Below are 17,906 nucleotides of genomic sequence, written 5' to 3'. Positions count from 1 at the left end.
ATAGAGGGCTCTAGCGCTGGTGTACGAGAACTGCAGATGCATTGGTTCAGCCAGTGTGCACGAAAGCGTCGGGCTGTTGCAATTTGTCCAAGTTTCGTTCTTCCGACGTCGCGAACGGATTCGCCACACTTCAAATTGACCACTTCCAGACAACATATGTTGCGCCATAAGTGCAACGTCATTGGTGCTGAGTCGTGCTGCTTTCATGCGTTTAGGGAATTGCGATTTCTTGTGAATTTAGCAAATGAAAACGTAACGAGCAACTCCGCAACAATACTCCGAAGTCGCAAGCCCCTAGAAGACTATAGATAAATCCCTATTCTAACCGCGATTCCTTACGGTAGCTGAGCGACCGCGGTGAGCAGCAGCGCCTCTAGTGACATTTGTACGAAACTGCGTGGTGAAAACGGACGCCACTCCCTCCACTCCCCCTCCTCTAAACGTCCGCGCTTTATTGCCGGCTTGCGCCTGAACCGTCCGCACTGCACTCAGTCCCGTGCTTAGGATGTTTCGGGACCGCGCATCTTGCGGTCGTAGAGGCGCATGGCATGCCTGACGCTCTGTGCGAGAGGGAAGTGCTTCTCGGAGCAGATTCCGCGCAAGTCGTCCTTGTCCACCTGCACCAGCATCACGCAGAATTTCGGGTGTCTGCGCAGTGCCCGCTGCACCTGCGTGTTGGAGAAATAGCAGGGCGAGCAAATTGGAGTCAAATCGAGTCGAGTTTCGTTTAAAAAAAAAAAGGCATGGCGAGGTTGTCATGTCAATACCCGTTAGAAACATATTACAGCGGGAGGTCCCAGAAATTTCTTTCTGTTTAATATTATGCAGTAGGAAGATAAGTTTCATCAGAGCCGGCTGTCTTGACATTCGAAATCGCTAGGTTTAGGGAAAAAAAGCTGACAGGGGAACCACCTGTGAATATAGGGTGATTCCTTTCTTTCTTTCTTTCTTTCTTTCTTTCTTTCTTTCTTTCTTTCTTTCTTTCTTTCTTTCTATTTTCTTTAAGCGGCAGCAAAATTTTTAAGAATTGTCTGTGGCAAATAGCGCAATTTTAACCCTGGATCTAAATTACTTCCATTACTTCTAGGAGAAATAAAAAATGATTCGTTGAATAATTACCATAATTACTCTAATTGCCTTTCTAAATAATTAAATTACAGCACATATGTTAAGCTACGAATAGCAGCTAGTAATGCTCGTCAGAGGTCCCAAAGTCCAGGAACAGTACGGGGCAGACCGTGGACCTAAATCTAAGTTCAAAAAGCGTTTCCTACTGCCAGCTCCAAATCGGAATGCGACCACCGCGGCGGCAATCGAACCCGCGGCCACTCGAGCTCAACAGCGCATGCGCCGGGGTCACTGAGCTACAGTGGAGGATCCCGAAACAGACACGGGACGCCTGCTGCGGGTGCACATTTGTGTCCGCGTGTGTCATTTCTTCGTAACGCCACAAAGCACGGCAAAACTGAAGACAACTGAGTAAGTCAGGGGGGGGTGGGGGCGGGGGGAGCAGAGGGGAGGAGGATTTCCTTTCCTCACTTGTGATGAGTGACATTTGAAACCACAAAGGTTCGTCTTGCCGCTCACCATTGGAAGAAGCAGCAGCCGCCATAACTTTCAAAATAACGTAAAATGCCGAAACGCTCAATCACAGAAACAAACGACCAATAAATCACTCCCTTCAATCAATCAATGCCACAACACTTGTCCCCGATTGTCTGAGAAGTGGCGAGGAGATCGTGCATAGCCACGAGAACATGGAAATATCGCCTCGAATTACTGGCAAGGATGACTCGTCACTGTGACAGACAGACAGACAGACAGACAGACAGACAGACAGACAGACAGACAGACAGACAGACAGACAGACAGACAGACAGACGGACGGACGGACGGACGGACAGACAGACAGAACGACAGACAGACAGACAGACAGACAGACAGACAGACAGACAGACAGACAGACGGACAGACCGACAGACGGACAGAGACAGACAGAAAGACGGACGGACAGACAGACAGACAGACAGACAGACAAACGGACAGACAGAAGAACGGACAGAGAGACAGACAGACGGACAGAGACAGACAGAAAGACGGACGGACAGACAGAGACAGACAGACAAATGGACAGACAGACAGACAGACGGATGGACAGACAGACAGACAGACAGACAGACAGACAGACAGACAGATGGGCGGACAGACAGACAGACAGACAGACAGACCGACAGACAGACAGACAGACAGACAGACAGACAGACAGACAGATGGACGGACAGACAGACAGACAGATGGACGGACAGACCGACAGACAGACAAACCGACGGACAGACGGGCAGAGACAGACAGAAAGACGGACGGACAGACAGACAGACAGAAAGACGGACAGACAGACAGACAGACAGACAGACAGACAGACAGACAGACAGACAGACAGACAGACAGACAGACAGACAGACAGACAGATGGACGGACAGACCGACAGACAGACATACAGACAGAAAGACGGACGGACAGACAGACAGACAGATGGACGGACAGACCGACAGACAGACAAACAGACGGACAGACGGGCAGAGACAGACAGAAAGACGGACGGACAGACAGACAGACAGAAAGACGGACAGACAGACAGACAGACAGACAGACAGACAGACAGACAGACAGACAGACAGACAGACAGACAGATGGACGGACAGACCGACAGACAGACATACAGACGGACGGACAGACAGACAGACAGATGGACGGACAGACCGACAGACAGACGGACAGACGGGCAGAGACAGACAGAAAGACGGACGGACAGACAGACAGAAAGACGGACAGACAGACAGACAGACAGACAGACAGACAGACAGACAGACAGACAGACAGACAGACAGACAGACAGACAGACAGATGGACGGACAGACCGACAGACAGACATACAGACAGAAAGACGGACGGACAGACAGACAGACAGATGGACGGACAGACCGACAGACAGACGGACAGACGGGCAGAGACAGACAGAAAGACGGACGGACAGACAGACAGAAAGACGGACAGACAGACAGACAGACAGACAGACAGACAGACAGACAGACAGACAGACAGACAGACAGACAGACAGACAGACAGACAGACAGACAGACAGACCACATCGTGTTTATCTAACCTTTCCGGCGACAGTCTTCTCGGTGTCGTAACCGATCCACGTCCTGCCGCTGCGTGCGTAGAAGCTCATGGCCGACTCGACATACCTGACCTCGGTCCACTTCCGCCTACAGACCTGCACGCAAGCGCGTTGGAAGTTTGAAAGATGTGAATCCGGAGTTGCCATCTCCGCGAGCACACTGAAACTGCAACAAACTCCGAAGGCGGTGACCATGCACTGGAAGTCAACGCCCAAGTTGCAGTGTGTGTCTGCGATTCATGCACCTAATTCCATGCATTTCTTTCGCTTCCTCGTGGCAACAGTAATGGCACTGGGTAAATACGAATTTTCATAGATCCAGACCACCTCTCGTACCTTTTATTTCTTTGGTCTTAAGGTCGGCGACCTTGGCTTCTACCTTTTATTTGTTGAGATGAACACGGTCACGGGGAGACTTTGCAGAAATGTTTGCATATTCGGGTGGGCCCGGCAAGTGCACGCGCTATCGGCCAGCGGGATAGGTCATTTGGAGGTGGTGGCGAGCGTCGCCGAGCCGATGATCGTTGACCACACGTGTAGGATATTTCGAACCGGCAAACGCGACAAACGGGTGCCGACAAACGCTTCACTCGCCGGTCCTCACCGTTGTCGCCTCCACGGTGTCGGGGTAGCTGGACGAAGGATAAAGGAGCGCGAGCCAGCAGCGAAGCTCGCCACCACCTCCAGATGACCTATCCCGCTGGCCGATAGCGCGTACACTTCCCGAGCCCACCCGAATATGCAAACATTTCTGCAAAGACTCCCTGTGACCGTGTTCATCTAAACAAATAAAAAGTAGAAGCCAAGGTCGCCGACCTTAAGACCAAAGAGACAAAGGATACGAGCGAAGCTCGGCGAACTTAACAATGCGCAAGAGGTAGTCTGGATCTATGAAAATTCGCAGATTGGGTCGCGTGTCCGAGGCGGTCTTCGTTTCTGTTTACCTTAAGGTGAGACCGCAATTTAAGAGTGGCTAGAGGAAAACGGGAGAGAGCGAAGGGAAGAAATAGGAGAGGCCGAAAGAAAGCTTTTGGGCTGATTTGAGCTGACCATCGGTTCGTGACAGTTGTGTGCTTGTAAAACCGCTTGCGATTGGTGCAGTTCTCCAGTCGCACGTTGCCGAGGGGCGCAGAAGTGGAATTCTTGTGGGAAGCGAATTGCTTAGAACGGGGAATTTGGTCCCTTTCGGGGGGAGAGCTATGAGAGAGCTGAAGTCGATGACTCCGCAAGCTGTTGGCGAAATGTACATACGTAAATATACATGTACGTACGGAGGAGTTGCTGCGAGCCTTGTTTGCAACGTGTGGGGAAACACGGAAACACGTGCAACAGGCGGAAACAGGCAAACAGCGCGCCACCAAAGCATGCTACAGTAGGAAGTGAAATTGTTTATTTGCCGGAACTAGGATCTATCGATATACTGGAGAGCTCCGGTTGTGGCACACTGCGAGTGCTATGGTTATCATAATTAAATTTCTCCCGTGAGTTAAATAAAAACTGTGTTAAACGCCGCGTATGCAGCGGTGTATAACTCGTTACTTGACAGACGACGATGCGACAGTTTAAAGCCATGCAATGCTATATACAACGTATACAATAATTACCCACGAGCCGGTGCCGCTGATACGAAATATGTCTCTAACAATTATCATTTGTGCTGACAACTATTTACACTGGCGGCTAATACTGTCGGTCATTTCAAGACTTGCCGTGTACTCTGGTTAAACTTAGCGCCACAAGACGCCATCACCAACACAGCTTCACATGCTTTAGTCGCCTGTGAGCAGGGTTTCCGCAAATGATAATAAAGAATTTTAGCTTATTCCTAAACGTACTGCGTTTACAGAATGCTAGATTACCTCTCTCTCTCTCTCTCTCTCTCTCTCTCTCTCTCTCTCTCTCCCTCCCTCCCACCCCTTGCCGCGGCCGCAGGAATATTCAGGTGTCTGCCCATTCAGTTGCGATGTCCGCGGCCTTTTCCTTGTAATACTTTTCGAATTGTTTTCGAATGATGGGCAGCCATTCGCACTATTAACATCAAACAATGTTCACATTCCAGTAATCTTTAAAGTAGCAAGTTTCTGTCATTGCATAATACGTTATGAAGCGTTATTTATTACAATCACAAATGGAGCATTAGGAGCAAGCAAGTAGTTTCTTCCCATGCACAGACTCTTCAGAGAGTGCTAATGATCGCTTCCAGTAAACTATGGCTACCTAAGTGACGTAGGCTGTTCCACTACGCACGTTCTATGTTTTGTGTCTATACTATGCCCGTAGGGGTGAAAAATTACCTTAACTTTGCTCCAACTGTGTGCTTCATTGGGCGCAGTGACGTTCTAAAATATTCTAAAAGTGCTCGAAAAACATTCGCGCTTACGAATAGTGGCTATTAAATTGGTTATTCAAAAGATTTGAATATTCGCACACCCGTAGTTGCTAGCTGTCCTCTAATTCATGTATACCAGTAAGGACCTCGACAACCTCACAGGCGAAATTGTCGACGCCCATCTGCTTTTAAGATCTTATTCTGATTGTGTGAGTACCCCTCGTGTGTTATCTTGAGCGATAAAGGGAGTCAAATTTCTTCATAGGTGGCGCAAGCGTTCGCTTCCCGTGTTGTCATTGAATTCTATACCTTCACTGTTTCCAGGAGTAAAAATGCTGTTTGCGACGTTAACGCCCTGTCTAGCGTATTCTTTCTTCTTTGCGCGCGCACTCGCGCCCAACTAACTTTCTTTTTTTTTCTCAGTATTGGCCACGGCATGCACGTGCCTCGGCATAGGAAGCGTCCCTGATGTGCTTCGCCGGGGCTCCGAGTCCGTGATGTTCGGGGTCCCGAAGCAGGAACTGGTTGCCACCCAGGTCGAGGGTGAAGCAGAGGCGGGACTTTGGCGTCGTCCGCGCCGCCAGCTTGGCCAGTTTGTCCACTTCCTTGCCCTGCGCACACGACGAAAGTAAGGGAAGAAAAAAAACGGAAGCGAAAGAATTGCCGGTCTTACACGCGACGTGGACGCGATGAATGCGCGACATGCCTTTATAGCAGCGTCTTCATCATAATTTGGGGTTTGTGTCCAGCGCGATGCGAGGGCCTCTCCCGGACCGAACCTTGTGTATAGCGTCAAGTGACAGGTCCTATGCCTGCGAATTTTTCTCCTTTCTTCACAACCACTGAATCCTCGGCCGTCCTTCATCGCGTTTCCCTTCCCCTTGGTGCACATTATTTTACTATGCGGTGTGTTTGTTTAAGACCTTTCCGGTGTTCTTAAAGATTGCCTCTAACAGATGGCATAATGCTTGTCCTCGAGCTGGGTTATATTAAGAAGCGGACATTACTAGCACAATAAACCGAAACAAGTATTCAATTAAGAAAACTCAATAAATACGTTTTTTAATTATTTAATGTACTGAACATACTGCAATTTACGAATTGTAGACGGTGAATCTGCGAGACCTATCCACTTGAAGAGAATCTCAAGGACGGCACCAGTTTCGAGATATTGTTTTCGAAAGTGTGGGACGAAATACGTGGGCGCTCCAGTTACGTTTCTGCTTCAATGCATAAAACAGCGTATTGCTGAAAAAAAGTAAGTGGAACAACAGTCAAATTTTACCGCAAGCTTGATGGCGCGTATTTGGAAACTTGTGTCATCCTGGAAATTCATTCCAAGTGGACACGCCTTGCATACTCACCGGCTATAATTCGCAAATTACAGTACTTACCTTAAAATAATTATTTCAGAAGTTAATTAGTTCAGTATGTATTTCGATTTCTCATGCAAGTAATGTCCGCCTCTCTATATAATCCAGCTCAAGCACTAGAATTATGTTATCTGCAACTGTTATCTGCAATTTCTTTTTAATTCCGGAAAACCTAAAAATGGTCATCTTGTAGAATAGACCGCCGGTGAACTTATCCAGGCTTTTAATGCTTTAGCATTCTTAGGGTACTTCGAACACAGTCCGGGGACTGTCTCTCTATGTTTGTACCCGACAGTTTTTCCGCCTCTCTGGGCCACCGAGTAGTCCGCGTTCGATTGGCTAGCCCGTCACGCTGCTGGGCTCAGGGAACCAGGATCGAAACCAACCATCGGACCAACTTCGGTCACTTTGAGTACCTGCCAGTGTTTACGTACGTGCCACTCTGCAACGAACCTCTTTCACGCCCACATGGGTCACTGTATCGACGCGGGAGTGGGTAGGAACCGCTGCTCGATGACGCTCTTTGTGCCAAATTGGGCGACTGGGTGTGCGCCAGCAGATGTGTTCCGCTCCTCAGTGAACGTCTCTGGCGCCAACATTGGGTAAGTATAGGTTTGTACCACCGGGAACGTGCCACTCTAGAGTGACGAAAGAGATCCCTCACATTTCTCCTATGCTGAGCGGAATCGAGCCCACGTCACAAGGGTTCCTCGAGGGCGGCAACCGGACACAGTAGCAAGGGTGCGCCGCAAATGCATTGGGCGTGTGCCGCTCTTCGACGAACCTCTCGCCACCGTGGGTCCGCTGAGTATGTGCCACTCAGCGTGCGGTGAGCAGGGGGAACAACTCTGCAGCGTGCGCGTGGCTCCGGCGCATCACTCCTCTCGTCTCGGAGGCCACGCGCGGACTTATCGGCAGTGCCGCCAGGTTGCGCAGCGCGTCCAAAAAGAAGCGCGAAAGAGGGAGGAGCCCGGTTGTAGCATGACGCGTTTGTCGGCGTTCGCACGCAGTGGCGCCCCGTGCATTGTGGAGGCCACGTGCAGGCTTCGGGGCGGCGTCGGCTCTTGATCGCGCCGAGTGTTCTTAGGAACGCGCGAAAGAGAAGTCAAGCTACAGTGCACGCCTCACACATAACTCGTTTTGACGGTGTCAATACGTTGAGTCGCTGTATTGATTCATGCTAACGCATTGCCGTCGACGCTCATTGTGAGATGGGTTCTGCCGCAAGATTTTAAAGGTACAAAGAGGACACACATTTGTGGAATACGCGTTAATTTTGTTTGCATGTGATAATATAGCTGCGCTGCCCAACGATCTGCGCGAGAAATATAATGCAAAAATAAGCGTTTACACGTTGCACGCATGCGTGTGAACAGTGTGCAAACTTGATTCTGTAAATTTCTTGGTAATTATCTCATGTCTATTTCTAAAATTTACTATGCAGAGAGCAGATGAGTTTGAATGTTCCTTTAATTGATGCCAGCAGCATATCCAGTGATGGCATGACTGGCATGAGATGCGAAGGCCACAATGGGAAGAAAGTTTCCGGTACCGCAGGTGTAAGCCGTGTTCTCATTGGGAGCATCATAATTGCTTGCCGGGGGAGTGATACGTGAAATGGTATGGCGTATTTCTGTCAGCCGCTTTTATTTTTAATTTCTAAGTTCGATAAGTTTTCTTTGACTGCGTAAAGTTTGGTAATGCATTTCCCTCGGGATAACACAAGCTAGGCGTTGGTATATGCAGAACTTAGCGGGTATAAAATGGTCCCAGGACCCCTTTAATTTGTTTAGCTTCGACTGTCCCCCAACCGCATTGATGTGAGTCGAATATTCATCTTCAAGGCGATTATAGCATTTAATAAACATGGGGTCGTATAACGTAAAACTATTCCAATATGTTTTTATTCCAATCTCCTGACGTCAAATTTGCGTAACCACCGACGCAAGCATCGGGCGGTCATCCGCAGGGTTGTCTGAACAAACCAATAAAATGCTCCCCTCGTTCATTGGAGGTCACTTTTGTTTGCTCGAAAAACGAATAACATTGCCTGCACTGAGCGGCTTGTCTTATCTAATTGGCTCACAAGAGGCGAAGGGCATGCTCAAGTGGAGAGGGATTCGATGGGGCCGAGCCGGTGCACTGAAGATAGATAACCGAATGAAGAGGGTGGTGCCGGCGTCTGCGATTGGTCCGCTTTTTCTTACTTAGCCTAAGTGGCTCATCGACAATCGTGGCAGAATGCAAAGTAAGCTTAAGAATGACGCTAAAACTGACCCTCAGCAAAGAAGAGTTTGCAGAACGAGATCGTAAACGTGCCCAAAGTTCACGAAAACGTTACATGGCCACGCAAAATGTTTTATTAGAAGCAAATAAAACCATGCTCTCCGGCAGGGGCGAGTAGCCAGTGCCGGAGCGATCAGCGGCAGCCATCTTTTATTCCTTTCGGAACGGGGCAGCCTGCCTCTATTCAGAAGCAAATTCAGTTTTGTTCGGCATATTAATGCACCTTTAACGCGTACGCGTCACTTTGACGCGGTAAGTTTTTGCGGTTTTGTGACGGCGCCCGAGAGGCAGGTGAAGTGGGCGCAGCCCGAAAACTTTTGGCCCAATAGCCGAGGGCTAATAGCAAAAAAGGCGTCGAATCAGAAATAACTACTTTTATTTTGTTCGGTCAAATTATGCATAATCAATGTGTACACGTCATATCATATGGAGAGCTATCGCGGTTTTCGTGACGTCGCGTGGCAGACAGGGGAAGTGGAGGTGGTCCAAAAAAGTTTTTGACCAATCGCGATGGCCTGATTGCAAAATTGGAATAAAAATGTTTGGAATAGTTTTACGTTATAGCGCCCATGGTTGCAAAATGATTCCTTATCGTCTGTCTCATTGCTTACAGCCTATTCCTATTACGCATTGTTTACCGCTGCTACTACTGCATATATATATATATATATATATATATATATAAATTTACGCAGGCTTCCTCCAATTGCCCTAAGATGTTTATGCAAGCTAGTTTTGTGGCGTAATCATCGGATTGTACACGAAAGCGTCCAGAGCTGTATGAAAGCAGCTGTAGTAAAGAACACAAAGAGATTAAAAAAGAACAGTCGAATAGGAGGCGTACCAAGAACTCGCCGGTGGTGCTGTTGTCGTACTTGCTGTACGGATTGGTCAGTGTGGTGTAGTCGTCCGTGTGGCGAAGGTGGCAGGTTTTAAAGCTCGCAAAGTCTACCATCCTGCGCCAGGGTAAAATTTGAAGGCCTTACGTGGTCTGTAGGAGTCATTTATTTACTCGTAATCAGATCCCGTACGGCATTAATGAGAGTAGTCAGCGTACAGCCATGCATGACTACTTCAATACAGTACTCCCTAGCACATCTTTTATTAACTTTGCAATTTGGTGGCGCGTTAAAAAGATCCAATATTAACAGTAAGAGTTGATGGTGAGTCATGTCGAAAGCTTAGCGCTGTCACAGACAAATACGAAAGGAAAACAACACAACACTAGCACTATATGCAAAACGTTTATTTCTAAAACATAGCTTAACATGCAGAAAAAAATGTTCATGTGCACTCGCATGTGAATAAATATAATCGGAAAAAGATGAAACCTCGACATTCAGGTCTTGGCATTTTGTGTCAGTTCGTTCTGGCCCTCTTCAGAGATACGTTTTATCTTTTGTTCGCAACCTTTTTTTTTTTTACATATGTACAGTCTACAGCAAAAGTTTGCGGGATGCGCGAGCGCGTGGCAAAGCGACCCTCCTCCCCTTCCAGCGGTGAACCCCTGGTGTCGAGACCGACGCCTGTACGCATGCGCGTCCCTCCCACACTGCAAGCGTGCACGTTTCCGCGCTTCCTCCTTACGCGCCGGCGATATTCGAATGTAGCCGCGAGGTGGCCCTCTTGCGATATGCGCTGTGGCGTCTTCGACGGGCGAAACTGTGTGAAACGTGTTTAGAAGCGTGAACTTGCGGGCGCTACTGCGGCTGCTTTTTGTCGAGAAGCGAGCGCAGACGCATAGGGCCATCCCGGTGGCGAACACAACGAGTCATATTTTTTTCTGGGCTGCACCTGCTCGTGGCCAATCTTCGTTGTTTCTTTTTACGAACGGTGCGTTCTACCGCAGAAGAGCGTGGCGGAAAACGCGCTCTGTAGAAGGAGACCGGCAAGACGAAAATGGACAATTGATATCCGTTGTATAAACGAAGTTCTGCCCGTGAAAGCCGCCACGCCGCATATCGCAAGAGGGCTACCTCGCGGCTACATTTGGATACCGCCGTCACGCAAAGGGTAAGCGCGGAAACATGCACCCTTGCAGTCTCGGGGGGACGCGCATGCGTGCAGGCGTCGGTCTCGACACCAGGGGTTCACCGCTAGAAGGGGAGGAGGGTCGCTTTGCCACGCGCTCGCGCATCCCGCAAACTTTTGCTGTTGACTGCACATATATAAAAGTGGATCTTTATTTATATCGACCAATGTTCCGGAAATAAACTGCAAGTTGATAGCGTTTCTGGTGCGTTCTCTATATGCGCTACGTTTTCGTCTGTTGCTACGCCGAATTCTCCACTTGGATGCAAATTGCTTCGCGAGTCTGTGTCAGTTCTGTAACTGAGTCCGGAGTGTTTATTAGACAGAGCGAGTGTACACACATGGCTATTGTAGGAGCAAGAAGATCAATAATGGCGGGGACAAGAAAGGTGACAGGATCTATTTTGCTCCCGTGTTTTTTCGCGCTCTGCGTTACTTATGAATGTAATCCAACTAACACAAGTTGCTGTGGTATACTCCAAGGAATCCTTAAAAACTTGCTGTTAGCTTAAGTTTGCATATACATACTTTTGGTTGTTAATTTCACTGTATTTTTTTCTTTATAAGTTGCTAAATGTTGCGGAGGCGTACGCAATTTTCTTAGCAATGCTTGTTTGAAGTTCGAAGGACATGTCAGCGTCATCAAACCGGTGAATGACCAAGGGATGCCTACCAGGAGTATCTTGCTAACTAGTTTCTCTCTAGGTTTAAGTTGCTACCCCTAGCCAAGCGAAATTTCATCTCATCTCGTCGAGACGAACGTGGTGCGAGCACGAACGGGCCGATATGGCCCATGTGCTTTGGGGAATGCCAACACCATGAGGAAGAAGGACAAGGAGGAAGGGGGAAGACAACAGCAGGACCCTCTGAAGCGGGGCGCCTCGCTGAGAGATGGCCAGCCGCCCTCCTCAGCGAGGCACCCGAAGACCAGGAGTGGGCCGTCCAGCGGGCCAGGGCCGTTGCCGAGGATCTTGCAAGATTTTCCTCGGGCGATGGACCCCTGGCAGCCTAGCACCGGCCACCAACATCAATAAACGTTGGACAAATAAAATTTATTCCTATCCTATCGTCGAGACGAGATGAGATGAGAAACGAGACGACGACGAGATGAACGCACGTGAGCACTTGTCCTCGTTCTCGTTCATACTCTCGTATTCTGTATTGTTTGAAATTGCATCAAGCTTCAGTAGCTTAGTCTTGTTTTCTACACTGTAGGCCTATTAAGGTGCCGGTTAAAGGGTCGCAAATATAACCGGTACCTCAGTGCTTTTGTACACCTTAGGGGGACGTAAGCCTCTCATTCCTCTACATTCTCTCATTCGTAAGGTATGCATTTATCAGGCTTTCGCGTCACGGATGAGTGTTACAAATGTTTACGAAAGGCGAATTTTCGAGCATTTATTTCTTCACCGTGCGTCTTGAGGTGACATAATTTGCGCTGCGCGAAAAATTCTCGGGAGATTTTGTTCTCGAAGTACACTTTGTCCTTATTAAAATTCGAGTTCGAGCTATGCACCTCTGCACCGTAAAAAAAAATTTTAAAAAATTGCTAAATGAAGGCACGTTCTTCCTCCTGTGTAAACTGAAAAAATAGTACGAATTTCGGCTTTCGGAAGTTCTACTACATCTTCTTTCAATCCTTTTCAAACTTCCGACCTGTGACAAATCGAGCAATACAATAAAGAAAGATTATTGTAACACAACCTTTTTTTACGTTAAACACTCAATTTCGCTTGCGTGATGATCAAGGTGCCGCTAAGAATGAGTGGCAATAATATTTCATCAGCCGTCCGTGTTCAGTAGCTCTACCTCTCGCAACTCCTCGTGTTTGGCTCGTACACTTACGCGACAAAGCATAGAATTAAGAACAGCGCAAACAAATTAACGTGCTCTAATAACGTCAGCAGCACTGGGCAAACACAGAACCAAACTCTACCTAACGGCTTGCTCAGGGCTCCCCCCTTCCCACCACCTCCCTTCCATCTCAAACCACGTGAAACTAAACACGCGAATTGGTTTCAAGAGGTCATAGTGGCTTAAAAGCACACGTCGCGCATAAAATTATTCAATGAGAATAAATAAATGTTCAGCGGTGACGCTACTTGTTACGTGTTAACTTGTCCAGGTTCGATTTCGCAAGTCACGAGTAACGGCTATATATTGAAAAACAAAGTGGGTGTTGATTACGTTCATCGCGTGGTGGTCAAGTAGATTTGTCCTGCTGCTGACACGAGGTCGAGTGTTCGATCCCCGGCCGTGGCGGTTGCATTTTTGTGGGGTGCAGGTGCAGCGCAAAAAAATTTTTGAGTACTTCGAATCGCGCGCACGTTAACGCGACACTAAACACAAAAGCCAAGTCAGTTTAGACTGATGAAGTATTCGCTCGAAACCCTACTTTGAGCGAATACGTGAATTTGGCGGCAAGACACTGATTACTAGAAGAGAAAACAGAGTCAAACTTTCCATTCCTTGAATATTGTGCCTAATCGCCCTGCGCCACTGTGTCAGTGCGACGTAGGTTATTTAAAACTGTTTCGCACTATTTGAGCCATTGCGGCATAGTAAAATTTATCAGAACCTACAAAGTTCAGTATTTGGTTCCTTTAGAACGCAATGTAGTCCTTTTTTTTCATATAGAAAAACCATGTAACTGTCCTCTACCGGGCGTGGCTACTATCTATGACGTCGCTGTGGGCTGGTGTGGGAGCTTGAACTAAAGCACCGTTTGGTACACACCAAACTTTCGTTCCCGCGTCTTTTGTGGCCTTATAAATCCTCCTATCGCGATGGCTTCTTTTCGCATTACAGAACGGTAATTTACCAATACAGCTCGACTTATTGAGTCTTTGGGGTCCCCTTAAACAGCCCCAAGACGTCAACATTAATGAAAGGCCTTCCGCGATGGGGTCTCCCATAAACCACAGCGCAGTTTGAGTACCTAGCTCGCACCCCGCAATCTGCAGTCCCTTGCGTCAGCGTTCTTCTGCACTCTTCTATACGGCCGGACATAGTAGCTTCCGCGAAATTCTTGTCCCCCATTTTTAAATATGCGTGGTGCTGGCAACAAACGCACGCAAACAAAGAAGAAAATGCGAAATCGTCTTTTGCCAGCAGAGGGCACCGGTTGGCGACGACGCCATTAGTGAAACCGTACTTGAGGATCTTGAGCAGGCCTTTCTCCACCGCCCTCTGCGTGCGGTCGATGCCGATGGAAAGCAGGTACTGCCTCTTGAACGATTTACGCAGAGCCTGTTGGGTGGAAGAGTTGGGTTTGTTGAGTTTAATGGCGCATAAGCAACTAAGGCCGTCATGCGCCAACCACAAGGTATAGTTGAGTAGAAGAAAGTGCACCAGACGCTATAGCAACTTGCTGGTCCCCTTGACACACTTACGCTATAAATAGCCATCTTGCTCAGCCGCCATTTTATTTGGACAGTAAAAGTAGCGTGAATCTTGTTTTGACTTGCCAAGCTTCGTCAGAACTGGAACGACACATAGGATGATCATAACGGCGGTACTGCGTACGCTGTGAAAATGTTTACACCCTAAAGAGTGTTTCTTGTCGGACTGGTAACACCCTTGCCTTTAGGGCCTTAAAAAATTATAGACTAGACGTGTCATGAAAAAACACGTAGTTGAAAACTACATAATCATTCTGGCAGCCTTGGGCGCACAGAAATGTCCGACAAGACAGTTTCACAGGGATAGATATGAAACTCTCCTGTCGGATATCTCTGCGCGCCCAACGCTCTCAGAATGATTATATAGTTTTCAATTACGCCTTTTGTCATCGCACGTCTAGCTAGAGCTCCGCTGTGGTCGTCCATAAATTTTTATAAGGCCCTAACGGCGATAAGAAGCACCCTTAGCGGGTGCAAAATTTTTTACAGTGCGCGAGTGTAAGAAAAAGGACAGGGAAGAGTAAAGAGAGCGCTTTCTCTGTCCTTTTTTCCTACATTCGCGTGCTATGCCATACTGCCGTTATGAACTGCGACCACCTCCGCCAAGCTTCTACACTAATCAGATAGCCTCTTAGATATCTATTTTGCATGCTACGACGAGTATTAGAACACAGCCAATGTTGCATCGAATTAGATCACACATACTTAAGTCTTCCTTTCCCATGTGACGCACCATTCTTTCGGTTCAGAATGCGATCCGTAACAGAAGTCTCTAACTATGTATGTATGTATGAAACTGAGTGTACAGTGACCTGCGTCTTTTACTTCATAACATTTTAAATATAAGTTGCACTTATCGCTCCTTTGTTGTTGCCCCAATTTCGCGTCAAGGTAGTATATTATTGTTCAGATTCTTCAATGTAACACTTGATTGTGATACCTGCATAGTTTGTGATGAAAAATAAATGCGAATCCACGATCGTCTACAACACTCTTTGCATCCACATCTCATACCACACCCGCCGTGGTTGCTTAGTGGCTATGGTGTTGGGCTGCTAAGCACGAGGTCGGGGAGTCGAATCCCGGCCACGGCGGCCGCATTTCGATGGGGGCGAAATGCTAAAACGCCAGCGTACTTAGATATAGGTGCAAGTTAAAGAACTCCAGCTCGTCCAAATTTTCGGAGTCGGCCACTGCGACATGCCTTATAATCAGATCGTGGTTTTGGCAGGCAAAACCTGATATTGTTTTTTTAATCGCAACCCACGGCATTGCATTGAATATAAGCTTAGAGGTTATGCTTGTTGTGCTGTAGTCGCAAGGAGTGACAAGACAATGTCATAGCTGCCCTCACTACAAGGGGTGCGGGTAAAGGCAACTTCGCTTTTTCTGTTTCTTTTCTAAAACCCAACAAGCAACAGCGACATGTGTTATACAGAACGATCCGGATCATGAATTGCGATCTTGCTGTTAAAATTGAGCAAGTACAGAATAAAAATGAGCGCAAGGTTACATATCTTAAATTGTTAAGGTGAAGATTTAAACTTTGTGCATAGGATAGGATAGGAAAAACTTATTTTTAGATGCCGGCAACCGATGGTTTAGCGCGTCGTGACGCTGGTGAAGCGTCGACCCGGGGTTATGCCGTACTCTGCACTACCCTAGTTCGGCCCACTTGTGGTGGGTCGTGAGGCTTGTGCTTTTCGAGCGCACACCGGACCTGCTGGACGGCCCATAGTTGAGTGTCCTCGTCTATAGAATGCACTGCCCTTTGAAGTTCGGGCGGGTACGTCCTGTTTGCCAATCCGAACAAATTATCAATCCAGGACAGTGAAGCTATTTAAGCGACTTTACTGCCCGAAAGCTATTCAGGAATTGCCAAACGCTTCACTATAACCGCTACATCTGTTACATCCGACACATGACACCGGCTTTACCGATGCCAACGCCTGCCTGCACATGCCGATGGTCTGGTATCCGCCTTTGTTGCAAGCTTTTTTAGTGATAGCCCGTCACCGACGCTGGCGTACGGCTACACGTTCTCTTTTCCTAGTCCGTCACTACTACGCAACATTTATTCAAATCAATACAGTAAAGCAAAGTTAAATGTTAAATGTTAAATGTCAAATGTTAAATGCAAAGAACCATCAAATGTATTAAATATCATTCGGGCATGACCCAAGAAGCACAGAAGAAAGTAAACACTCCTGAGCCATGGGAGGCCATGTTGCTCAGCTAAGACACTGTTGTACAAAAAGGGGTCATTGCACGAGCTGAAGAAGCCGCCAAGGTCCGAAGCATCACGGCTGCTTAACAACGCCGCCTCGAAATTCCCTCTGTCAATTAAAGTTTCTACGAACTCACCCACTCACTCACTCACTCACTCACCCACCGATGCCGCATTGTCGCGACCGCATCAGGGTTCCGACGCAAGCGGCGTTGAAGGGTCTTTGATTGACATTTCATACCAACCACGTCACCGAATGCCTTTGTCACCGCCGCAAAGCCGTAAGAATGGTAATTGTATGAATTTAATATCAGGGTAGCCCGCGAAACACACCTGAGCAGACGACGCGCCCACCTCGTGGTTATCGTACCCTCCGAGAATTTTTTCCTACCTTGAGGTTCACGCCCAGGTATCGTGTCACTTCCGGCGAGCAGCAATAGCGCTTGCCGGAAGGCGCTCTCTAGTTTCGGTATCCAAAAACGGCTATTCTTGCTGGCTTTTCGCAACCCTCCTTAATCAAAAAAATAAAAAATAAAAACAAAAAAGTTTGCACGGAAGCTTTTGTATTGCATTTCTTTTCGCCATCGAAAATTTTGTTGTTGCAACTAGTTCGTCTACTAACAGCTTCTGCGTAAAACTCAGGACCGCTGCACCAACAGCACATCACGAGCATCACGACGAGCATCACGCCAACATCACCGTGACGATGCCGGTGATGTTCGGCATGTTCCTAGGCAGAAGGTCGAGTCCGGCCAGGTGTAGTCCGTCGACGCCGCTGCGGCCGAGCCAGACGCGGGCTTTGGAGGCGAGCCGCTGCGCGGGCCAACCAGTGTCCAACATGGCCGCCAACTCCACCGAGAACAAGAGTCGGGCCTCGGGGGCCAGCTCACGCACGTGCAGGAACTTCTTGAACGCGTCTGCACCGGCGACAAGCGCGGGGACACAAGAATTGTTGGCTCTGAGTGCTTTCTTTACTCTTGAAGACCCGCAGCTGATACACAAAAGACCGCTAAGAAACAAAGAAAGAAAGAAAGACGACAGGATAGAGTGGTTTCTTAACGCTTTCTGCGTGTGTCCA

At 48.0% G+C, this 17,906-nt stretch overlaps 1 protein-coding gene across 1 annotated transcript; it reads right to left on the bottom strand.

Annotated features, from left to right (window-relative positions):
- Positions 1 to 500: 500 nt before the first annotated feature.
- LOC140213983 (chitinase-like protein 3) lies at positions 501 to 17,004 on the bottom strand. Its single transcript, XM_072285189.1, has 6 exons — positions 16,990 to 17,004; positions 14,322 to 14,449; positions 10,014 to 10,125; positions 5,957 to 6,121; positions 3,164 to 3,277; positions 501 to 668 (listed from the first exon to the last, which is right to left on the bottom strand). The coding sequence occupies exons 1-6, from the start codon at positions 17,002 to 17,004 to the stop codon at positions 501 to 503; spliced, it is 702 nt and encodes a 233-aa protein (XP_072141290.1).
- Positions 17,005 to 17,906: the final 902 nt, after the last annotated feature.

This window comes from Dermacentor andersoni, chromosome 11 (genome assembly GCF_023375885.2).
Source record: "Dermacentor andersoni chromosome 11, qqDerAnde1_hic_scaffold, whole genome shotgun sequence".
Classification (NCBI taxonomy): domain Eukaryota; kingdom Metazoa; phylum Arthropoda; class Arachnida; order Ixodida; family Ixodidae; genus Dermacentor; species Dermacentor andersoni.
Note: the sequence above shows the minus strand (reverse complement) of the source record. Positions and strands in the feature narration are given on the sequence as shown.